General features: G+C 35.7%; 2 protein-coding genes across 2 annotated transcripts; one reads left to right on the top strand and one right to left on the bottom strand.

Annotated features, from left to right (window-relative positions):
* Positions 1 to 204: 204 nt before the first annotated feature.
* LOC132048728 (serine/threonine-protein kinase WNK8-like) lies at positions 205 to 2,026 on the top strand. Its single transcript, XM_059439421.1, has 4 exons — positions 205 to 361; positions 1,018 to 1,519; positions 1,618 to 1,834; positions 1,991 to 2,026. The coding sequence occupies exons 1-4, from the start codon at positions 205 to 207 to the stop codon at positions 2,024 to 2,026; spliced, it is 912 nt and encodes a 303-aa protein (XP_059295404.1).
* An 11,481-nt stretch (positions 2,027 to 13,507) lies between these two features.
* LOC132048727 (uncharacterized) lies at positions 13,508 to 15,031 on the bottom strand. Its single transcript, XM_059439420.1, has one exon. It carries the CDS (start codon positions 15,029 to 15,031, stop codon positions 13,508 to 13,510), a length of 1,524 nt encoding a protein of 507 aa, XP_059295403.1.
* Between the last annotated feature and the right edge of the window lie 11,072 nt (positions 15,032 to 26,103).

The raw sequence follows: 26,103 nt of genomic DNA, 5'->3' as shown, positions 1-26,103 counted from the left end.
CAAAAGTCTATTAATAGACCATATATAATTTCAAAAAGCAAAAACAGAAAAACAAAGATCGAAACAAGCAAAATAAGTATAAATAACACACATTTTGACGAAAAAACAGGCAAAACAATAAATGTTTTGAAAAAAAAAAATAGATCTTATGAACACTAGTCTTTTTTATCAAGATCGACAAAAAATAAAAAATTTCAGGGAAATATGGAGCTCAAAATGCTCCGACGGAGTTGCAGAGTTAAAGAAATTACTTGTTTACGACCATCAAGGCGTATTGGAACTTGGGGGAGAGGTGGAAGTTTGAGAGTCCAAGCTAGAAAGAGAAATAAAGAAGAGAAAGGGATGAATGAGAGAGAGGGGTGTTTGTGTATTTTATTAGAAGTCAACTGGACTTAAGTGTATAACTTAAAACTTCCAATCCTTTTAAAATTATGTAAAGTAACCCATTCCCATTTTTCTAAACCCTAATACCGAAAAATAATTGAAAAAGAAAATGAGTGGCCATATTCCCAATTAAAACTTAGAAGTGACCTTCTATACAAATCTTCTCAATTTTCTTCGAAACTTTTCTTAAAACAAGAGATGTGATTTTTGGAAGACCCATTAAATAGAAGCGTTAATTTTAGAAAAAAATTAATATACATCTTGAAAAATTCATTTATTTTAGACCATAAAAAATTTCAAGAAATTCGTTTATATAGGAATGGAGGAGTATTATCTTATGAGAAAGACACATATTACTTTAAACATAATTATTAATTTAAATAATTAAATATGTGTTTATATAAGTAACCAAAAAATAATTCACAATCCGAATCCTGTTATAATTGGGAGGGGAAAACTTCCTAATTTTCATTAATCCGAATCCCACTCGGACTAGGATTAGGGAATTTCTATCTCTATATAAAACAGTACGTAGCTTGAGTTTAAGCTACTGTTTCACGATGGATTACGGGTTAGACAAAGTTGTAGAGAAATCTCCATGAGGTAGATATGTTAGATACAGTGAACTGTTAGGTGGGGGAGCTTACAAAGAAGTGTACATAGGTTATGATCATGTTGAGGAAACTGAAATTGCATGGAACCAAATTGTTTTCTACGGAAAAGATGAAGAAGCATTAAAAACACCGGAAAAATTGTTCGCTGAAGCTACTATGTTGATGTCCTTAAACCATGCAAGGGTTATGAAGTGTTTTTCTTATTGGTTCGATTCCAAGTCCAATACCCTAAACATGATCACGGAGTTATTCCCCTCGGGCAGCTTGAAGAAGTATCTGCCGAATTATGATAACGTTGATTTGGCAAGTATCAAGAGCTGGGGCAGACAGATTCTTGAAGGTTTGAGGTTTCTCCATAGCCAGAGCCCGAAGATCATCCATAGAGACATCAAGTGTGACAATGTGTTTGTTGATAGTGATGGGAAGCAAGTTAAGCTTGGAGATTTTGGGTTGGGGGTTCGTCTTATGGAGGGCAATTTCGTGAAAGATGCTAAGGGTACGCCTGAATTCATGGCTCCAGAGTGCTATGACGGGAATACAACGAGCTGGTGGATATGTATGGATTCGGGATGTGTCTACTTGAGATGGTTACTGGTGAATATCCGTACATGGAATGCAGCAATCAGATGCAGATATTTAGGAAAGTGTACACTGGTGTGAAGCCCGCGTCTATCGGAAAGGTGAAGGATACCAGAGTGAAAGATATCATCGAAAAGTGTTTGCTTCCCGTGTCTGTTAGGCCGTGTGCGGAAGAGTTGTTGAAAGATCCATCCTTTTTATACGACAATTGTGGATCATCAGCTACATTGGAGGCTTGTGCTCCTGCTGCCAGCTTTGTAATTAGTCATCCGATTACATTATTGTGCAAGGGATATTAAGAATTTATATTTAGTGTAATGATTGTAATAGGATGAATCACACACGTTATAGTTTAGGATTAAGGTGTACTTGATTGATTCTTTTTCACACATTGTCTCTTGTAAAATTTTTAGAGCAGCCAGGAGCCTTTTCTTTTCCAGAATTTGTAGTTACTGCTATTAGAATTTTGTTGACTGTCCATTGAGAGAGTAAGTAGGCGTTTGGCCATGAAAATCAAATATTTTTCACTTTATTTTATTTTGGAGTTGGAGTTGAAGTTAGAGTTGTGTTTGATTATAGTTTTTGCAAAGAATATTTGGTTGTTTGAATGTATTGAAAGTGAAAAAAGTGAAAAAAAAAAAAAGAAGTGAAAAAACACAAGTTTGTGTTTTCCAATGGAAATTTTTATTCTGAAAAAAGTGAAAAAATATTCGGAAAAAAGTGAATAATTGGGATATTACTATCTTTCGTCACTTCGCGTCTGTTTTAAGTTTGTTTTTCATTTATTGTGAATGCGTTCTTGATAGAATGGATATTCTGAAAAGGTTATATGATCAGCTATTGGGAATTCATCCATTCTCTGAATTTGTTAAAGTAACTTATAGAATTCTACTGATCCTTGAAATCAATTATGTCCCTTAGTGATTGTAATAAGAAAATGATCAAAATCGTCCTTAGTGGTTGTTAAGGCTTATTATTATCTGAAGAGAAGTTGATAGTTAAAGACCAAAATCAAGAATCCACTCAATTCATGGGACAAGTAACCCATGAAAGTGAATAGGAATTTGGTGGGCAGAAGTGAAAAACAATTGCACATGAAAGTTTCACATAGTTCTGCCTTCCAAGATATTGTCAAGTATTGGCAATTTTTTGGCCTTGCTTATTGAGGAACAACAGGCCCTACCATTGTCAGGGAAATATGACTGTTGCTTTATCTACAAATAATAACATAGATGATGAGGATGAAGATAGTGGGTTGGAAGTTGGAACCAATTCACACCAATTAGTAGTTGACTTCAACTAAATCTGCCTTATTCTCTTTTAATACTCGTTTGTTGACAAAGTTTCAAAATTTCGTAAAGAAGTGTGTCATAAAATGTTTGCTTTACAATATCTACTCACACTCGGTTAGAGTATATGTGCAGTATTATGTGTTTTACAATATCAGGTAATGTGTTGACTTTGAACAGCATATTTAGTCTCAATTAGGGATAGTAGATAAAATAACTCCAGATAAATATAATTCCATAAATTGGGGTAGCCAGTATTAGGAAATGATGTCTTGACTTTCTATAATAGAAAGTACCACATGATTTTAAATTTGAGTCTTAAGAACGAAGAAATTATCTGCATATACGGAGTATTTTACCTCTTAATGAACCTATCCTGTGCAAATCTGAATAGTGTTTAGTGAATTTCAAAGTCAAATAGTAGTTACTAACAGTTAGAAAAAATTATAGTGGCACTGCTTTTATTGTTTTTAAACAAAATTTAAGCCAATATGTATGAATTCCTGTGGATAGTACCAATCAATTATGGTACCATAATTTTTTCTAATTGTTAATAACTACTATTTGACTTTGAAATACACTAAACAATAATCGGATTTGCTCAGGATAGGTTCATTAAGAGGTAAAATACTTCCTATATGCAGATAATTTCTTCGTTCTTAAGACTCAAATTTAAAACCTTTGATTAAGGGTAGAACGATTTTGGCATAGTGGACTACGATTATATTGTCTATACGAAACCGTTCAGCTTTCCTGGAATTATTTTTTTAGTGAGTCCGGAATCAAAATGACCCAAAAAAAAAAATGTTTTGAACCAAAATACCCCAACAAAAAAAAAAAGGTGACAAAAGTACCTTTAGCGCAGTAATTTACTGCGCTAAAGGACTTAACCGTGAGCGGTTAAGTCCTTTAACGCAGTAAAATACTGCGTTAAAGGTGCCCAGTAAAAAAAAAAAAAAATTCTATAACGCAGTAAAATACCGTGTTATAGGAACAGTAAAAAAAAAAAATTTGGTCAACTTTATTTTTTGCAACACTTAGTGTTTTTTTCCATACTTTGACCAACGATTAGTCGTGTGTCAAGACTCCGAAACGTCAATATTTTATATAGAACCTGATTTTTTTTTTTTTTGCGTACAATAATGCAGGCTCAATACATCAAGGATACGTAAACGTTCGGATCATCATTTTAGGGGTTAAAAAAGTGCCCGAAGTAAGTTTTGTTTGAGTGTATTTAGTCAACTTTATATGTCGAGAAAATTAGTCAGCTTTATTTTGAAAAATTGAGACCACAAAAGTGAAATTAACATTCACAGATACATTACCACGGGATTTTTACGTTGAAATCTATTGCGTATCATCATATTATAAGTAAAGAAAACTAAAAACTTCAAGTGAATTTGGGGGAAAATTGAAATTGAATAGGATAACAAGTGTTTTTTTAAAAATCGGCTTGGCCAAACGGCCTTGTGGCAGTTTGTTCGCGTAGATCTCGAAAAAGTACGCAAGATAAAAAAAAAATCGCTTAAAACGGACATCCCATCGCAAAGTTATGACCATCTAAAGTTTGACCACTTAACAACTAGTTTTTCACCTTATATTTTTTAGAATTAGATTTATATTTAAAATAAAGTTATGTTTTGATTAAAAAATAACACGCTTAAATCAATACCTTAAAAAATAAAACACTTAAACCTCCTTAAAAAAAAAAAAACACTTCGGGTGCCTTTTCAACCCCTAAAACGACGATCCGAACGTTTAAGAAAAAAAATCTATATGAAATATTGACGTTTCGGAGTCTTGACACACAACTAATCGTTGATCAAAGTATGGAAAAAACACTAAGCAAAAAAAAGATTTATTAAAATAAGATGTTGCGATCTTTTTATGAAAAAAAAAACACTAAGTGTTCCTTATGTGTGTTATTTTTTAATGCGTAACTTTATTTCGAATATGTTGCCAAAAAAAAAAAAAAAATCGCGTAAATCGGACGTCCGAGCTCAAAAAATCGCGTATATTCAAAATAAAGTTACGCTTTAAAAAATAACACACTTAAATCTAAACCCTAAAAATAAAAAACTTTAAGCTAATGACAACAAGTCTTCAAATAAAAATGGACGTCTATGTATATAGAACACTTAACCTAAAGTTTTCAAACAAAACTTACTTCGGGCACCTTTTTCAACCCCTAAAATGATGATCCGAACGTTTACGTATCCTTGATGTATTGAGCCTGCATTATTGTACGCAGAAAAAAATATCACAACGTTTCGGAGTCTTGACACACGATTAATCGTTAGTCAAAGTATGAAAAAAACACTAAGTGTTTTAAAAAATAAAGTTGGCCAATTTTTTTTTTTCTTATAACGCGATTTACGCATTATAGTTTTTTTTTTTTTTTTTTGTTGGGCACCTTTAACGCAGTATTTTACTGCGTTAAAGGACTTAACCGCGCCGTTACGGTTAAGTCCTTTAGCGCAGTAAATTACTGCGCTAAAGGTACTTTTGTCACCTTTTTTTTTATTAGGGTATTTTGGTTCAAAACGTTTTTTTGGGGCCATTTTGGTTCCGGACCCTTTTTTAGTTAAGGGAGCTCTTCTAGTTACTCTTTTTTTTTTTTTTTCTTCACCAGGAAAGTATTATTATTCCTATTAATTACTAAAGGACCTATTACATTGCTTGATTTAAGTAGGATACATAATACCTAGACAATCATTTTTAATAAAGGAGGATAAAGCAATTAAAAAGGAGGTACATCATATAACAGTAAGCTTTCAAAAACTTCTAAACTACTTCCATATTTGGTTAGATTATCTGCCACCTTATTTCCTTCCTTAAATGTGCGCTTTAATTCTGGATTTTTCGCCTTAAGCAACTCCCTCCGAATAAAACAGAGTGTCCACTTAACCTTCATTGTTTGGATAAAAAAGTGTCAACTTAACAAATTAAGAAATAATTAATCTTATTTTTTCAGATTTGCTCTTATTAAGCGTTAAGTGACCAAATCCCAATACTTATTTAATTAGAGGCATTTCAGTTAAATTATCTATTTTTTTCTAGGAGTTAATATTTTCTTAAGGGGTGTGAAAATGGTTAACTGGACACTCTTTTTTATCCTGAGAGAGTAATAACATTCGAGTAATGATTATTGTCATTAGAAAACATATTAATGATCTCCTTGCAATCTATTTCAATCTCACTTATCTTTTCGAGAAGTTTAGAATTTTAGAATAGGACAATGAGGGATAAAATTCACCGACAATTGTAATGGGATAGATATGATCCCTTCATTTTTTTATCAGAAATCACAAATTCGAATTTTGAAAATAGAAAATTTTGGCGGGAAGCTTTCCCCTTTAATAAACCTTTGAACGTAATTTCAAATATCAAATTATTATACACTTGTAAAAAAAAAAGAGATTAACCAATATCCACTGACAGTGGATACTTATTTTACACTGTCACGTAGTTATCAGATTTACAAGAGGTAATTATTTTCTTTTTACCTTTTATTATTTAGATAAAAATAAGGAAAATAGTACTCCTTCTGTCCCATATTAGTTGTCCAGTTTCGCTTCTCAAGAGTCAAGTTGACTAATTTTCGGAGCTAAATTGGATTAGATCAATTCAATATTTTAAAATTATAATTTAGATATTCAAAAACTATACACAAAGTACTACAAGTTGCAATTCTTCTCATATTAATATGGTGAAAAAGGATATCCCAAAATGTTGGTCAAAGTTTATATAGTTTGACTTTTAAAAAAGAAAAGTGAACAAGTAATATGGGATGGAGGGAGTACTTTATAAGGCAAGTTAGACTCTATATTTATTCTACCTATTTTTTTAGGATTTGAACCTAGCTTACCAAAAATAAGTAAGGATTTCACCTAAGCCCGTCAAGTGGGTCGGGTCGGATTTTAATCATTTAAAAAAAAAATCTAATATTAAAATTTATTTAGTTTGATACTTTAAAATCTAGTTGTTGTCAACTTTATTTTAACCATCAAGTTCCTTAAATTATACTTTGGCCCTATTTTCAATCTATAAATACCATTCATTCTTCTTCATATCGTCGCACAATTCCCTACTCTCCTCTTTCCCTAAATTTCCTACTCATGTAAATCTCTCTCTCTCTCTCTCTTCCAACTTCCAAGTTCAAATTTCAAAATTTAAATTTAATGGATAATGATAATCCTCCACCTCCTCCTCCAGTCCGAAGATCAATTTCAAGTCCAGTGTGGTTGCATTTTGAGCCAGTAGACAAGGAACATGTTAAATGTCAACATTGTGGTCAAATATATCTCCATAAGTCCGAACCGGTTTTTGGGGGTACCGGTTTGTTATGTAGGCACTTGGACAAAAGGCACAAAATTGAACTTTGAAGTTTATCTCTTCTTTAAATTTCTCCATCGATGCTAGCGTTTTGAACTTTTCATTTGTAATAAGTTAACCGTTCAAGTTTATATGTTTTAAATTTAAGTTTGAAGTTTTATTTTAAATTACTTATGTAGTCTTGTATCACATTCTCAACATTTTATATTTTTTAGCACTTAAATAGCCGTTGGGAGTCTTCATTCCAACAACATATTCAAGATATACACAAATATACCATTAACATATACAAGATATACACAAATATACCACTTAAATAATTTATTTATTTTTAAATTAATTCGAAGTGGGCCGGGCCGGCTCGGCCCTAGGTGGGCGTAACCCGGTTGGTGGGCTTGGGTGTCGGGTTAAATTGCATGTCCGGCCCAGCCCCTAATTTTTTTTTTTTTTTTTTCCTAGCCCAGCCCACCACCCTCTTACCGGGTTGGGGGCCCGGGCCGGTTATGGGCTGGGTTAGGTGGGTCGGTCCCAGGCCGACCCGGCCAATTGACAGGCTTAATTTCACCGTTCTTGTCTTCTTCATCGTCATTAGGTTTACTGTATCATTATTTATGCAACACCTTCGGAGCAAACCAGCACACACCTTTGGAGCAATTTGAGGCAATCATAAGCACAACTTTATATGATAACTTCTTGGTCATTTTTTTTCTTCTATTTCAGATCTTAGAGACGTGTGAAATAAACTTAACAATTTACAAAGTGATATATCAACAGACCGAATTTTACATAAAAAATAATAGTACTCACTGATTTATTACGTCTTCCCTGCAATGTGAAGGGTATTTGGATAAGTGTTTTCATCGTTTGGGACTTAATTATGAAGAGTGTTTTCTTATTAGTTCATTCAATCAGCGACACAAATTTAGAACTAGAAAGAAACCTTGATCCTTATGCTACCATATGTACTCCAATTTGAGCAATACGACTGTACCAATAACATCTGAACACTATTTCGATTTTTTTTTTCTTGTTTCAATTTACAAAGAATTTTTTGTTTTGTGATGATCTAAAGTTCTAAATTAATTCTCTCAAAAATCAAATGCACCATAGATGAGGAGTGGAGGGGGAGGGTGGGGGTGGGGGTGGGGGTGGGGGGGGGGGGGGTTGATAAAACCAAATAAGAAGTTTGAAATCCGCATATAGAGAGAGGGGGGATATTAAACAGGGAAGCTGAGGCGGATATAGGATTTGAAGGTAGCGGCCACAATTTTTTTCAATGTACATCTTGTTAGGAATGTGTATTTGGGTGGGTCCATCTCTTTTTAGTTTATTCGGTCAACTTAATAGGCTTTTTTTTTTATTCGCAAATATGAAAATTACATCTCAAAAATCAAGAAACGAACATAATTAGCATCTTAAACAAGGAATCACACTCATTAACACCCATTAACAATAGAAATAAAGTCAACATTTTTCTTATTATGTATATTAAAAAATGAATTTGCACAAGTAAAATAGCATCTTCAATCAGGGAATTACATCAATCAAAATAAGAAAAATAGTAGAAAAACTCTTCAATAGGTAAATACACCCCCCATAAGTAAATGTAGAATGAGATAAACTACAAGTTCTCAAAAATAAATCATAAATTTCATGTTTTTTTTTAAGCGATTAGCTTACGAAATTTCTATCACAATTTAAGTAGTAAAGTGATTTAAATTGAATTTAACAATTATAGAATAGCATAAATTTTTATAATACACTCCTTCCGTCCATTTCTATTTGTCCATTATACTAAAAATATATGTCCATTTTTACTTGTAAGTTATATAGTTTGAAAACCAAGACATAATTTACCATTTTATACCTATTTTACCCTTATTATTAAGTACTCCAATTCATTTCTCATTTTATTTATTGCTTATTAAGAGTGTCCCAAGTCAAAGTTAGACAAGTAAACATGGACGGAGGGAGTAATAAATAAAAGAAATTATATATAAAAAAAAAAATTGATCTCAATCAAAAATTCCCATTGAGACCCAAGTTTTTCGATTTAAATACTCACAAATTTGAAATTAAGAGAAATGCTTAATTTAAGGGATTTTGAAGTTTCTATTTGTGTGTTCTCGCTAAAGATCACAGATAAAATAATAGAAAAGAGGTAAGGCAATATAAATAATAAAAAGATAAATAGAAAATTGGGAGGGTATCACGACCCAACCGGAGGGCCATGACAGGCAACCGGAGCTAGCCTACCGAGTACCTCAAGGCGTACATCTCATAGTCATATCTAAGTGGGCCATGAAACTAACTCATAAATATTATAATTGAAAGGAGCACATGCCCAAAAAATATACGTATAGATATACATCATCAACTGTGCCCATATATAAGCTGACAAGGCTATCAAAGGATATAACAAAATATAGACCGAAGATATCATAAGACATCTAACTGTACACATCTGTCTACGAGCCTCTACATGGAGTACATAACATTATAAGGACGGGACAGGACCCCGCCATACCTATCTGTACCTAAGGAACCATACGAATCGGACCGCAACTTCGAAACAAGTGGAGTGCCCCTGTACAACCGCTGAGATGGCAGCCTAAGAGTCTGATCCGTCTCCCTTTCTGCCTGGGGGTATGAACGCAGCTTCCACAAGCAAAAGGACGTTAGTATGAATAATGTACTGAGTATGTAAGACATGAATAACAACATAATAAAAAGATATGAAAAGTAATATGAGATAAGAGAGATAACCTGTACATCTAAATGCTTCTTAAGGCGGAAGTCATGCATGCTTAGCTTTTTTAAGAAAAAAACATTTTTCATATATAATACCGTACCCAGCCGTATAGGCTCTATGTTATCAACATATCATCATCATCCCACGTCCGGGTTATACCGCATCTGGGGTAATATCATAACCTGCCCACTCCAATGGTGTGCACATCTACGAACCTGCCCGGCCAACTATAGCGCGGCGCGGTGTGAGAAAATACATACATATATATAAAGCATACATAAGAGCCCAAAGAAAAGCAATGACTCTATCGGAGTGACATAAGGTCGGTAAACCTCCGATTATCATTATGGAACTATCATCATGAGCATATCTCACCTTGAAGGAACAATAACCATAAGATGAGATCAACATCAATAAATAAGATCAATAACCATAAGATAAAGATCAATAATCATGAGACAATTATTAACAATATCATAAGAACCTCAAGAACCATAAGCTTCTAGCATTTCTAGAAATAAGGACATTATAGATATCATTGGTATGGGTTTGTATTGATAGGATCATGCCATAAGAAAAAAAGGGACAGCCTTAACATACCTCGTCGTCTCCTCAACTACTCAACACCTATTCTTCCGAGCTCATAAATCTACATTCAAGATGATTCGCACTACGGGTAAGTCATTGAAACGCTTATACGGTCAAACTAAATTAATAAATGAGCTAACGAAAATTAGGCAAAGATTTCCCCTTATATCTTTTATTTCCTCCAACTCAAAAACAACTCCCAAACCACAATAAAACATCAACAATTCCATAATCAAAAGATTACATTCAAATTATACTCAATTCAATTCCAAAACTTCTTTTCATAATCAATCCATAATGTATACAACACTTTCTCAACATCATTATTACCCCTCATAACAAGATTATACTCATAACATGCTAAGTGCTAACAATTATAGCTCAAGTTAATTTACAACTCAAAATATCATCAAATTCATAGTTGAACTATTCCCCATAACTATTTCCACTTTTTAAGACTTGCTAAACCTTCAAATCAACTTAACATAAGAGATAAGATGAAGAACATACCTTGTATTTGAAGAATTTCAACTCACACAATTTTCTCCAAGACTTAATCCCCACAACTCCAAGTGAAAGCAAGAACATCCATCTTCCATAAATTTACTTAGGTTTTCAAGGTTTGAACTTTTCTTGATTTGATTTGGGATGTTTATGGGCGATTAGAGAGGATTAGAAATGGTTGGGAGAGCTTAGGGGGTCTAGAAGGATCTGTATTTATGAAATAAAATGACCCCAAGTTGTGAAAATCAATTTATAGGATGTTTCCACTAACTTTCAACATTCTAGAAATTTCGGACCAAGTAAGGGCAGAAGGTGCGGGCCGTACTTCAAAGTACATCCCGTACTTTCATCCTGTACTTTGAAATTGCAATTTTTCGATTCCATTGGAAAGAAGACTCTCTGAAGTTGAATTTACATAGGTTATGAATTCCATAACTCCTCATATTCTAAGAGAAATGCCTCTCTCAAGTTGGACCAAAATTCAGTCAAGTTTTCCCAAATTTTTGACAAACTTAATTTCTTCGATTCGGTTGATCCCTAAACCTTTAGAACTTTGTTTAACACTTGTTATAAGTCCTCCTTAACCTTATAAGGGTTCTATGACCTCTCCGACTTATGTTAGTTTACTTACAACTCAAACGATGTGAAAATTTTTGAGGTGTAACAGAGGGCCGAAAAGGGAATTATTGGTACAAAGGAAGTAAAAAGCGCAAAGAAAATTGGAAGTCGGAAAATGTTCAAGATAGATTCAAAACTTGTGTCTACCACTCATGGAACCTTTGTCTAATTTACGATTGGGGGTAGCAGGATCAAATATTTAACCTAATTTAACCAAATTACAACATAAGTATATAAAAAAATTATTAATCGAGGGGGTGCCATGCCACCCCCACCCTAAAGGGTGGATCCGCCCCTGTAGGGAAGTGAGTATTTGAACCGGTGGCAACCGGTTAAGATTACCTGACAAAGGTAAAATAAGTATCCACTGTCAGTGGATATTAGTTAATCTCTAAAAGAAAAGGGAGATGAGATAAAAAAAGGCTGAGTTAGTTTTTGAGGTAAGGTCTAGCTCTCTTTGCTTGTATTCCTTCTTTTTTAGGATTAGTTTTTATTAAATAAAAGGCTGCTAGACGCTCTGTCTAGTGGTATTGATAAAAACTATGAGTCCAACAAAACAAATAAGGGACCAGGTACCTTATCTGTTCTCTCAAGCAAAAAAAGAAAGTAAACAAGACACAATGTTTATGTGGAAAACTCCTTGCTCAAGGGATTAAAAACCATGACCTACACCAGTAGAATTTCCAATTTCACTAACTGAGCAACGTTTTCAGATTATAAGCCTTTTACAACCAAGGAATTAGCCCACTAATCCCTTCCCTTACAATACCTCTATTGCAAGCACTCTCTTGACTAACTCTAGCCAAGAACCAACTAATTCAACTACCTCTAGCTGAACTTCAACTCACCATAACTAACTATAGTCAGGCATTTACACAAAAAACTTAATAAACCAAACACCTACAAAAGCCCATTCTTAAAAGAAGTGCAGGTTTACAATATTTAGACCAAAAGACAAAGACTAAAACAACCTAGGTCTTAAGACATCTTCAGTCTTGGGATACCGGTCCTTAGAGTTATTTAGTCTTGATCTTGAAAGCTCAGAGAAAACAGTGGCAACTACTCTTTTCAACAAAAACGAGAAGAATATAATTTTAAGTGCTAGGTCAAACAAATGCCAACATGTTGTTTATATAGGGAACCGATGAGATCACGTGAGGATCATGTAAGTGGCATGTGATATAAATAGAGACGTTGCAATGATCTGTCTATTACGTTGTGGCCCAAGGGACCTGATCAAGGACCCAGTCCCTGGTGTATATGTCGATCATCAAAATTATGAAATGTCATAACTCATCAATTTCCTCCTTTTTGATGATGATAAACTCGTAAGTGATGCTCCTCGGAGAACCGAGGTTCCCCCTGCAGATTTGACCGCAACAACATGTAGCATATAATATTCTCATTTTCATTTAGAGAACTAGGTTTCTTTTGCGAATAACGAACACATCTTCCCCCCTTTTGGCATCATTGAAAAGAGATGAGAGTTGACACAAACATTAAGAAGTTCAGAAACATTAACTCAGGCCATTTGGGCAACTCAGCATGAATACTAACAGAAACAGCAAAGCAACATGAAGGAAAACATATGCAAAAATCAGAGAATTGCCAATCAGAATGATATTTTAGTATAAAACATAGTAATCAATTCAACACAAACATGCTAAAATAATTGTCAAAATGCCAATATCAAAGAAAAGGTTCAGGAATTTAGCGGAATAGAAGATCAGGGTTTGAAGGGTTGAAAGCTTCATCATGTCTAGTCTAGCGTCCGCAGCTTTTTGATTATCCAGGATTTGCTTCTGGAGCTCAGCAACTTTCTTCATGAGACTAGAATTAACCTCTCACAACTCAGAAAATTCTTTCGTTGTATCACCACTGGGACCAGGTCCCTCCAATTTCATTCTGGTGATTTCTGCCTTCAGCAGGGTGTTCTCAACATCAGCTAAGATTTTCTCATTCGCTTCATTCAGACCCGATATAGTGTATGTGTTTCCCGCTCCTCCCTTCTTTGGGACACATTCACACTCCTCCAGGATGGACATAGAGAACATTTGTTTCTTGGTCCTTTTGGAGGCTTTACTAGTAGACACTTTGAAATGCTCAAACACTTTGGTAAGAAAAAATCCGTAGGGCAGACTATGCTTACCATCCTTGACATCCACCACCTTTATCATGTGCTGCAACATTATTCCAGGCAGACTGATCAAGTGGCCACCATCCAGAATTTCCATAAGGACCAGGTCCATCTTGGAAGCAATACACCTTTTCTCAGTCCGAGGAAGCATGACCTTGTTCACAAACTCAAAGAGCAACTGATACTGAGACTTCATTTGTTTCTTACATATGGTCTCAGTGGTCACTTGCTCTCCCCTTTTTACTATGTGAAGCTTGAAGTCTGCAGTAGCCTTGTCTCCTTCCTCCAGTCTACTTACTCCATCAATTGGAACACCAAGAATTGTCCCCAGCTGCTCTTCATCGAGGGTGAACTCCACTGCACCAACTTGGTAAACCAATGAGTAGTCACTAGTGTACCGAAGATTTATAAAGAAATCGGCTACTTCTTTCTCATAAGCCACTACAGGACCTTCCATTAGGTGCTCCCATTTTTTAGATTTGAGCACTTCCATTAATTTCTCTAACGCTTTGTGCCCAACAATCTCTGGATCAATCACTCTTCCCAGTAAAACTTTCTGCCCTTGTAGATTGTGTTGTCTTTCCTCCTCCAGTTCTTGCTTTCTTTTCTTTGAGGAACCAGGTCCTTCTATACTGACTCTTCTTCTTTTGGAGGAACCTCCCTCCTTACTAACACCGTTTTTTCTTTTCTTAGGGGATTTTGACGCCTTCTTCCCCTCTGCCACTGCTTCTTCCTTTTCACTTTCACCACTACCTTCAGCCACAGTTTTCTTCTCAACAACAACTGATGTTCTTCTACTTTTGGAGTTTTTCCTGACCAAGGTGGCTTCCTCATCCTCTTCTTCTCCGTTAGACACAACAATCACCTCTTGGTCTTCATCTCTCAACTTACTCAAATTTGCCAAATGTACTCTTCTCCACCTCTTACTAGTAGTCTTTTCTTTGTTAACCAGTAAGGCAGAGTCTAATCTTGCCTGAGACTTCTGCCTTGTGGTAGGAGGTCTCTTTCTTTGTTTAGAAGCAGGCTTCCTATCCGCGAGATGTTTTCTCCTGCTTTCCCCTTTTTTCATCGACTTAGCACCCCCAGACCTCTGCCTATATATAGTTCTCAATACAACATCATCATCAGAGTTTATTTTATTACCTTCAGAGTTAACCTTCTCAGAATGGTTAGAGAAACCAGGTTCCTCCTCTGAATAGGCTTGTAGTGTGTCATATTTTTCCCGATTCATATTTGCACTTGCCTCATTTAAAAAGAAAAGTGTTCCGGGGAAGTACGGTTGTCAATCGTACCGAGAAAAAGGAAAAAATATACTTCTACGTGGATGGTGCTCTAAATGGACTTATTATAGAGTTGCCACCTAATTTTTAGGAAATTAGGAAAATCAGTTCGAAATGGGTTCATTTAAAGCGGTTTAAGTTTTAAAAGAATCCTAATCTAACCAAAGTATGGGTAAGGGTTCTGGTAATCCCCCGGGGAAGGTGTTAGGCACCCCGGTATTAAGTATCCGCTCAATTGCGATTTACCAACGGGTTCTAATAATATGTTCATATAGATATAAATTGGTTTGTGATAAAAATAGTTTCTGTTTAATATTTCAGCAAATATTAGTCATTTATGCAAAATAGTACGTTTCAAGAATCAAAAGTGGTAAAATTTTACCCAAAATTGGGCGTTTGGGGTGTCGGACTAGAACACTTAGGCTAATACCCGAAGGCTCTTAGCCTAAGTAGGATCCTACGCAAGTCCACCCAAAAAACGATTTTGAAAAAATCATTAAAGTATAGGAAAATAGGTTGAATATATAGTTTGTATAGTATTTTATATATATATATATATATATATATATATATATATATATATATATATATATAGTCCATTTTTTATTTCTACCTTCTATAAGTTTGAGCCAAATTATATTTTTCTTTAGCCTAAGTCTAACCAATTAAAATTAATCCCTCAAGTTTGAATATTGGTCCAAATCTGGCCATAACTCCTATAACCCGCATAGTCCATAAATTCATACCCGGTCCACGAGGTCTTAAAATTATTCAAATCGGTCCATTATTTACTAAATTGATAATTTTTTGTCCAAATTATACTAAATCGAATCATTTGAAGTTACAAGCTATATCAAAGTTTCCAAGATCAGTTTTGTGTGGTTTTAAAATCAAGTTTATGCGACTTTAAATGTGGAATAACCTTAAGGGTTCCAATTTATAAACAAATAAATACGCTAGTGCCGAATTTAAATGCATAAATAAAGAGATAAAGGCATTGGGCCGACCAAGCCCAATTAGAAATAAATAGGCAACAAGGTATCCTTAGGGCCCAAAGTTACGTATGTTCCATGCTATGCTTCAAGAGAGATTGACTCGATCTAGATACGTCGGTAGGCCTCGTTGGGGCCCACCAACGAGTTTGAGTGGACAAAGCAAAACGGGTATGCACAATATTAGTATACTACTCAACATAGCTAAGAACTGAATAAATTACAAAGACAAAAAGTTAATTACATCGACTTAGGCCAAGCCCTCATCAATAACCCAAACTATAAACAATATCATAAAAGAAAAGCCCAAGGCAAGGCCCAAAACTGAGTGCAGAACACGCAAGGAGGTCTAAAGGACCAAAAGAGATGCAACCCAGAATCAAAGGCCCAACTACAACCTTTCCAGATTTCCAACTAAGTGTAAGAACCACATTATACACAAGATATACCTCAAATATATACACTTAGGAGAGAAAAACACCATATACATGATATACACTTCATTTATCTAACCAAATTTTATTCCCAAGGCTACAACTGCCCCAAAACTTCCAAACATTTCAATTTTTTTAGCTTGATCCTAGACTTTTAGTTGGTTTTAAAAGCAAACAAGTCTCCAGAATTCTCATTAATACTACTAAGTGATCTAGTCAATGTCATAAGGATTTCAAAGAATTCTTCAACTCAAAAAACTCTAAAACCATCCCTAAGAACAAGTTTCATGAAGACTTGACTTAAATAATTCAAAGAAGGAAGAAAAACAGTAGCTAGGTAACACAGATATCCCAACAAGTGTAAGCCATATGACTTAAACTATATGGTCATATGAGTGTCAAAGTGGCATAGGAGCAAGCAACAACAATGAACAAATAGGAGGTGCAAAACAATCAGATTAGTCAGTGCAAAGAATAAGGTACAAATGGTCAACAACAATCAACACTAGGTCCTACTTAGCTTTCAACAGAATCAATGAGCAACAAGCAAGATAGAGGATTGACCTGACTAAAGAATTCATTTTAACCAAGAGGGATTTAAATCAGTTTCTAGAGGTCATCTTTTAATCATATTTCTCATTTAGGCAAGTTACAGAATCAAACAATAGGGTACTGAGCTATTTTAGGCTAGTTTTAACTTTAAGCAAGTTCAAATACTCAAAGGACAAGTATGCAGGTTCATCAAGTATAGTTGACCCTAAACATGGCCAAAGGGAGGAGTTCAGACAAAGGCATTTAATAGTTCAGGAGTTCCAAAAACATTAAAGAAGGAACATGACACTACCTTAGGTATTTCAACAATGTATCAGTCATGGTTCAGTCTCAAAACAAGCAAATAGGGATCAAGAATGCATAATAGGGGATCAAGAATGCATAATAGGCAGTCTCAAACTATATAAGCAAATGTTAGGAGGGAGGTGTATCACAAACAAATAGGGAACAAGTATGCACATAAGGCAATCCTAGACAACACAAGCAAATGACACGAGGGAGATGTATCACAAAACAAATAGGGAACAAGTATGCACATGGGACAATCCTAGACAACACAAGCAAGTGACAGGAGAGAGGTGTATCACAAAACAAATAGGGAGCAAGAATACATATGGGGGGAGGGAGGGGGGGGGGGGTCTCAGAATACACAAGCAAATGACAGGAGGGAGGTGTATCACAAAAGCAAGTACCACACTCAAACATTTGGAATTGCCTCAGCCTTAGCTTAAAATCCCTACACTTAGACCATTATGTGATCATACTAGGCAAAGAGAAACAAGCAGACTGTAAACCATATAAGTATCAAATACAAGTTGCTAATGGCAGACCAACACGAACATGACAAACAAGCAGTCAATAGAGGGATAGAGCACTGATCCACAAGACACAAACAAGTCAAAACCCACAAACTAGCCATCCCCAGACCTGTTACTCCAGTTTCAAGTTAAGAACACAACTTTCTTACACATCTTATTCCTTATTTCCCTTAACAAACTCCCAGAAAGAGCAAGATCTGCAATCACACCATGTTCAGACATCTAGGCTCTTTAAAAGCAAAAAAAAAACTTACAAGACAAATTACAAGTCTCTTAGGTCTTTTCTTTCAATAAGTATCTAACTTAACAATATCATAATGCAACTAAGCAAATTTAAAGAAGTTAACTTTAGATTTCAAATGGCTAAAAGGGTTCACAAGGCAAATCACAGTATAAGTCAAACAAATAGTTACCATAAAACAATAAGTTCCTTTTCAGCATCTTTCAAGGTCTCAGAGTCCAGAGCAAGAAAGTTAAGGTTTATTTTGGAGATTCTCAAAACTAGGAAAGTTCTCATATCAACACTCAGAGTTCAGACAAACAACTTTTAGGGTAAAAGAAAAAAGGTCGTCAACATCTTAGTAAAAAACGAGCCATTTTTACAATTTCATGTAGCAGATATTGAGAGCAACATCCTCAGGTTATGAAGATGGGTTCAACACAAACACAACAAGCAAAGTTTTAGATCTCTTCTAGTTCAAAAATATACAAGGCAACACAGAACCACACAGGACCTATTTCCAAGTTCTAAATTCATTTTTTAAGTTCACAACAGTCTTCAAAGGATACTTCAAGATTAATCACTCATCAGGTTCCCAACCTTAGTCTTAAAACCAACAAGGGATTCACAAGAAACACAAACATACCTAAGCCTAGCCTACCAACATTTTTTTTGAAAAACTATATTTTTTAGTTTCTTCCTAAAGACTCTCAAACCTTTCAAGACATCTCATGTCATTTTTAAGACAACTTTGACCATCAGTAACAAGTAGAAGGGAAAATCACTCTCCTTTTAAACTCCCAAAATAGTTTTCAGCTAAGATGACTACCCTTTAGATACAAAACAGTCTCAAACAAGACCACAAGCCTTCATAGCTCAATAAAACTAACGACAACATAACAAAAATCAGAGAAAGTAGTTCCATAGCCTTTAACACTATACCAAGACTCCACAGAAATCACATAGCAGACTTGTATGATCAAATCAAAACCTTAGACTAAAAATCGAAGAAATAGTAAATTCAGGACACAAACAAGCCCTTATCATGTATACAGGCTATTCAAAGCATCTCATCCCTCAAACAACAAAAGCTACCACTATTAAAGCCTTAAAACTCGAACAAACTTGAACACCTCAAAATCAAAGGAAAAACCAATAAAACAGTAACCATAGGCATGGAATAGGTCTCCTCCTAATCAGAAAAGCATTTTAAAAGCTTCAACACACTTATTATACAAGAATAAGATACATCGAGACAACTCTATATCACATTCTACATACTAAAACAGTTTCACAAGCCAAAAGCACATTGTGATTCGAACAACATAAATAACAATATGAACTGAAATAACAGACTAAAGTAGACTTAAAACAGTAATATTACCTTTTTAGCGGGCGACATAAAGGTCAAAGGGGAGATTGGATCAAGCTTCAACAACAATCACTCAAAACATTTTGCAAGCCTTTTCTCCTTGATTCTCAAGATGTAGTATATTATTTTTCGAGTAATATCTTGTATATTATGGTAATTTATTGTAATATATCATACTTTTCGTAATATAGGTATATATGTAGGTATATAAGTGGTATATTTTTGGGGTAAACTATCCAAGACTCAAACCTTAGCAGTAGAATATTTGTAGCCTTCCCAAAAAAAAAGAATCCCCCATCTCTTTCATGAACACCCCCTATTATAGGATAATAAGTGGGAATAAAAAAAAAAAAATAAAGAAAAGCTCTAGGTTCCCTCCCCCAAAAGATCCCCCCCCCCCGAAAACAAATTTCACAATTTTATAATAACTCGACCAAATTTCTCGACCCTCCATGATTGTACTATTCCCCAATCATAAAACAACACATATTACCAAATGTAACCAATTTTTATCCTCAAAATTCAAATAAAATCAGATAAATCAGCAAAAAGTAGGATAGTATGCATAGTCACAAATAAGACAAAGGAAACAGTACATCCAACGTATACATTGTACAAATAGGATAGAAATCCTAAAATAGTACCCAACCGAATATTCAAATAGGGAATTTCCCCTAAAACCCCTTCAATTACATATTGGGTAGCATAAGATGGCTAAAAGTTCGTGACTCTGCCCATGGCATCCCCAAGATTTGAAAAGGTTTGGGTAACACCCTACTTTAGGGTTGATTAAGCATAAAAATGAACGTAAAATGTAAAAATTAACCTGGGGAATACTGTAACCAGTACGAGGGGATAAAAAACCCCATAAAAATTGTTGAAATCAACCAAAAATTGGCCATTAATGGCAGCTCGAAACCAAACCCTAAATCGCTGCCATCTCTCCTTGAAGAGAGAAGAGGAGTCGGGTGGTCAAGCCAAATAACGATTGTGGGGTGGGGGGGGGGGGGGGGGGGGGGGGGGTGGGGGGATGTTTATTAAGTTAAACTTCCTCCCCCTTTTATTTTAATAGATTCTTCTCCCAAGTTTTTTTAAAATTAAACCCCCCCCCCCTTCTTAATATAAACCAATAATAACTAAGTGATATAAACTAAATAGAAATAGTTATTTTAGGCTAATTTAAAATTTAAAATTCGTAAATTAGCTTCAAGACGAGTCTAATATTGATATAGTTCCGGAGAATATTTAAAAATGTGAAAAATGCGATCAAAATGAGCCGTAATTCATACGTCATATTAATTAACAATTTTTCCGAGTTAGACGGAGGGGGATATGTATTTTCTTTTTGAATTATATTTATGAAAGTAAATAACTCGTAAATTCTTGTAATTGCTAATTTTTATGAAAATAATAATTAAATGTCAAATTTGTAATTTTCTCGGGATTTTAAATTTTTTAATTAATTAATTTAATTTTTAAGGGCATCCTTAATTAATTAATTTAATTTTTAAGGGCATTCTTACTCCGTCTTGGACTCGAGAAATTTGAAAATTAAAATAGGCTTTTTATGAGGTGAAAATTAGGTATTAACAAGGCTTTCCTTTCGTGTGGTTTCTTTCCAAAGAAATTTGCAATTGTAGACGCTATTTCGGAGGGACTACCTCCCTCATTCACCACAGTATGACCTAAACTACTCTCTTCCTCCTGAGTCGAAACACCCACTTCCTCAGTCTCCATCTCCCTACTGTTACTAGGTAAAGTAGCAACAACATTGTCTATGCTATCCTTAGCAGTTTCACCACCCGTTACCACACTTTTACCCAAGAAATCGCTAGAAACATCCATATTTTCAAAAGAAGTTGGATTACCTGAGCCTGGAAGAACTTCCCTCAAGTTCCCCCTTTCAATTGCAGTCTCTGTTTCCACTCCTTGACTTGTCACTTCCATACCGTCATCCTTCTCAGTGGTTTCCACATATGCCTCAAGATATTGAAAGGTCGTCATAGTATGAGTGCTTCCTTCCGAATTGGGTTTCTCAGAGGATGTGGAAGTAGGCATAAACTTCTTTGGGATTTGGCTTTTACGAGTTCTAGTGAAACCAACAGGTTTTGGGGAAGACGTTTTAGGGTTTGGTTCTTTGGGAAGGGAAACTGTTGGAGATGATGAACTTGTTTGTGGGTTGGTTGAAGTAAGCTGTTTGGGAGAGGAATGTGAGGGATTGACTTCTGAGACACTAGGAGATAAAGCTTCTTTGTTTGACATGGTCGATTTAATGTGAGAATATATGAACAATGAAGGCTTGAGTGTTGAGAGTAAAGTGAGTGTGTGTGTGAGAGAGAGAGAGAGAGAGATTTACGGTTGGGTTTTAAAAGTGGGTGAAGGAACCGATTCCCATTGGCACACAAACCGTTCCATTTACGTCGGGTTGGTTCTGAAAAAGTGTGATGATTGGACGTTGGAATTTTGAAAGGGGGGCGGGAACAAATGATGACATGGCATATTGACAATTTAAGAGTATATAAGTACTAAATTGACTACTAACCGGAGTTAGAGGGACGAGGTATCTTGACTAATCTTTGATAAAACTTAGGCAAAAACCACAAATATGCAATGGCTTCAGTGCTTGTGTTGTCCTGAGAGTGCCATGTGAGTATACCTGTAACAATATAAGAGTGAGTTAGATTTCTCCAAAAAACACTTTGAGCATTGTACCTTTTCTCTTGACATATCCAATCATTGGGAGACAACTAGTTGAGCTTGATCAAGCCCGAACTCAAAAGCGATTCCTTTCAAAATGCTCTCTGCTCAGTGCCTTTGTGAAGATATTTGTAATCTGATCTTCTGTGTTGTAGAACTTCGTGCAGATCAATCCCTTTTCCACATTATCGCTTAGGAAATGATGTCTCACATCAGTGTGCTTGGTTCTTTTATGGTGCATTGGATTTTTTGCCATATTAAGTGCACTGGTATTGTCACACATCAGAGGCACACAAACAGTGAAGACATCAAAATCCTTAAGTTGTTGTTTGATCCATAGCAATTGAGCACAACAGAGGCGTGACCACGTACCGGCAGACGCAGGTAGAGAGAGCTGAGTTATTTCCTTGTTCCCCATGAGATTAAACATGACCCCAGAAAATGTGCCATACCAGAGATATTTTTTCTATCCACCAAGTAACCAGTATAATCAACATCAGCCTAACCAACCAAGTTAAAATTGTCTCCAGAGGGATGGAAGAGGACCAAGTTCTACGAACCTTTAAGATACCTCAATATTCTTTTAGCAACTTTTAAATCAGACTCTTTAGGACTTGATTGGAACTGTAGCACACGGCCCTTTGCCCAGAACACAATGTTAGGCACGCTGTGATTAGGTATAGTAGTGACCCAATGATACCTCTATACATGGTTTCATTCACGGAGGATCAGGTTAAATCCATATCCCAACTTAATGAGTTCTGTAGGGGTATTAATAGGCTTTGCATTTTCCATTTCAAATTTTGTAAGCAGCTCCTTGATATACTTTTGTTGACTAATCATGATGCCCTTTTGAGGTTGTTTGACTAGTAGTCCCAAGAAGAAATTTAGCTCACCTATCATGCTCATTTCGAATTCACTTCTCATGAACTTAGCAAATTCTTCACATAGGGAATCAAGAGTAGCACCAAAGATGATGTCATCAACATATACTCTTACATCATAAATTCTTCCATCTCTTCTTTAGAAGCCCGAGTTTGTCAATTCTACACTCTTGTAAACCCATTTTCCGAAGAAGCTTTGACAATATTTCATACGATGCTCGAGGAGCCTGCTTTAAGCCATAGAGAGCTTTGTCAAGCTTGAAAATATACTCAGGATGATCATGACTTTCAAAGCCAGGAGCTTGCTTGACAAGGACCCCTTCCTTCAAGTATCCATTGAAAATGCACTTTTGACATCCATTTAGAACAATTTAAACTTCATATGGGATGAAAAAGCAATTAGAATCTGATTGCCTCATCCTTGCTTGCTTGGTGTAAAAGTCTACTTCATAGTAACACACCCTTCTTGATTATATCCTTGAACTACCGGTAACTTGCCTTGTTTACTGGTGTTTCCAAACTACGTCAAGCTTGTTATGAAACACCCACCTAGTCCTAATCATTGTTCTGTCTGCTGGTCTAGGGACCAGGTGCCACACCTTGTTCCTTTCAAATTGATGAAGCTCTTCTTGCATAGCACTAATGGAGTTAGCATCTTTCAATTCCTCCTTGATATTCTTGGGCTTAATTTGGGAAATGAACGCAAAGTAGGCAAACATGTTTCTTGCCTTAGATATGGTTTGGATGCTAAAGTTTAAGGGAGTGATTACATTTTTAAGAGGGTGAGATTTTTTGTGTTTCCAGTTGGATACTTGAATTTCAACGCTAGCAGGGGACCGGTGCCTCGCATTGGATCCATCATTCACATCTATAGATGCATGATCTCCAGTTCTCTGATCAGCACCAGGATTGCCTGACACAACATCAACTACTCTATCTTCAGCCTCAAGTGGAGTGATGGAGGGACCAGGTACCTTAGCATCATCTGGATATTCTGCTGCATCTTCTTCATTGCTTGCTTCAACTTGATTCATCATTTTAGCTTTTCCATTTATGATTTCCAAAACCTCATTAGGAATTGAAGTCTCTGTCATCTTCCTTCACCACTTTGTGTCCCTTTGCTTCCCAACTTATCTGTCTCATAAAGATCATACTGCACTTTCTTTCACAATTTGAGGTCTTTTTGTTGAAAACTTTATATGCGCTTCTTTGTGAGAGGAATACCAAGAAAGATTCCTTTATCACTTTTTAGCATCAAATTTTTCTAAGCCCTTTTTACTATTGTTAAGAATAAAGCATTTGTATCCAAAGGCCTTAAGGTAAGTCAGCTTGGGTTTCTTTCCATTTAGCAGCTCATAGGGTGTCTTTTCAAGCAAGGATCTGATCATGCACCTGTTGATCAAATGACAAGCGGTGTTGACAGCCTCTGCCCAGAAGCTTTTGGCCACATCACTTGCAATCAGCATTGTTCTTGCCATGTCTTCAAGAGTCCTGTTTTTCCTTTCCACAACACCATTTTGCTGAGGTGTTCTGGGAGTAGAGAAATTGTGACTAATCCCATTTTCAGCACAGAATTCATTAAAGTTTGCATTGTCAAATTCAGTGCCATGATCAGATCTTATACTTACAACTTGGTGTCTCAACTTTACTTGAATCTGTTTCACAAAGGCTACAAGCACAGGGAATGTTTCATCCTTGGTTCTTAGAAACAAGGTCCAAGTGAATCATGAAAAGTCATCAACAATCACAAAAATGTACTTCTTTCTACCTCTGCTTTGAATTCTCATAGGCCCCACAAAGATCCATATGAAGAAGCTCAAGTGGCCTGAGAGGTGCTTACTTCGCTTCTTTGGTTTAAAGGAGGTCCCCGACTTGCTTTCTTTTATGCATGTATCACCACCTTGTGATCTTTGAACTTGACATTTGATAGCCCACAGAACCGATCCTTTGCCACCAGTTTGTTCAGCAGAGTAAAGCTCCAATGTCCCAGTCTCCTATGCCACAGCTCAGCATTATCATCCACAGCATTGAGACAAGTCAAATCACCATCATCAGATGAGGCAAAATCTGCTGCATAGATGTTCTTGTATGATTTTGCAGTTAGTACTACTTCTCCGTTTTTGAGATTAGTGATAGTGCATACATGAGACAAGAGCTTCACTTTTTTTTCTTTGTCGCATATTTGGGACGCACTCATCAGACTGTAACTTAAACCTTTCAGGTAGTAAACATTTTCAATAGCATGGGAGAATGTCTTGCCAATTTTGCCAATACCAAGAATATATCCTTTCTTCTCATTACCAAAGGACACACTCCCACCTTTCATGACCTTGAGTGAGAGAAAAAATTTCATCCTTCCAGTCATGTGTTTTGAGCAGCCACTATCCACAAACCATTTTTGACTGCTTCCTCTCACTCTAGCCTGCAAACAAAGTTATTTGTTAGTCTTAGGAAACCAAGCCAACTTGGATCCCTTGTAATATAGAATGGGTGAATAAGAGATCTATTCGCCCATGCAGGTAGCACATATTTCATTTTGTGGGGATCAGGTCCCACATTCTTGGGTTTGTTTTCAACATAAGCTCTGTTTCTGTGCATAGGCTGAAATCTTGCTTTGCAGGAGTTTTTGTAATGGCCAGTGTTGCCACAGTGGGTACAGAGCCAATTATCAGTCACAGAAACATATTTGCTATGAGGATTGAATGGGGTCTTGGCCTTTTTATAACCAATGCCCTTTCTACCATCATTACCCTTTGTTGCGCCCTATTTTGAATGGGTCCAAGATAGTTTGCAACTTTCCGGTTCTTCTAACTGGTATAAAAGGGTTAGAGTCGCCACCTTATTTTTAAGGAAAAACAGGAAACCTATATGTATTTATGTGTCTACTCCATTTTTAGTCACGAAACCTATGGGATTAGATAAGGGTTTTATTTACCTAGATGGGAAGGTATTAAGCATCCTCAGGGAGCACTGTCCGAAAGTCCTTAAACTTAGTTTAAACTGAACACTAGAGGGGTTATCTATCCGTTCTCATTATATTTACATGTTTTCAAA

This window comes from Lycium ferocissimum, chromosome 3 (assembly GCF_029784015.1).
Source record: "Lycium ferocissimum isolate CSIRO_LF1 chromosome 3, AGI_CSIRO_Lferr_CH_V1, whole genome shotgun sequence".
NCBI classification, from domain to species: domain Eukaryota; kingdom Viridiplantae; phylum Streptophyta; class Magnoliopsida; order Solanales; family Solanaceae; genus Lycium; species Lycium ferocissimum.
This window is presented reverse-complemented; position numbering and strand designations above follow the sequence as displayed.

Bases quoted from the DNA above. Each gene is read 5' to 3' on its own strand.
- LOC132048727 (XM_059439420.1), bottom strand. From the start codon at position 15,031: ATGAATCGGGAAAAATATGACACACTACAAGCCTATTCAGAGGAGGAA.
- LOC132048728 (XM_059439421.1), top strand. From the start codon at position 205: ATGGAGCTCAAAATGCTCCGACGGAGTTGCAGAGTTAAAGAAATTACT. The intron at 362-1,017 runs GTTTGTGTATTT...GTGAACTGTTAG, and splicing joins GATGAATGAGAGAGAGGGGT to GTGGGGGAGCTTACAAAGAA. The intron at 1,835-1,990 runs GTAATTAGTCAT...TAAAATTTTTAG, and splicing joins GTGCTCCTGCTGCCAGCTTT to AGCAGCCAGGAGCCTTTTCT.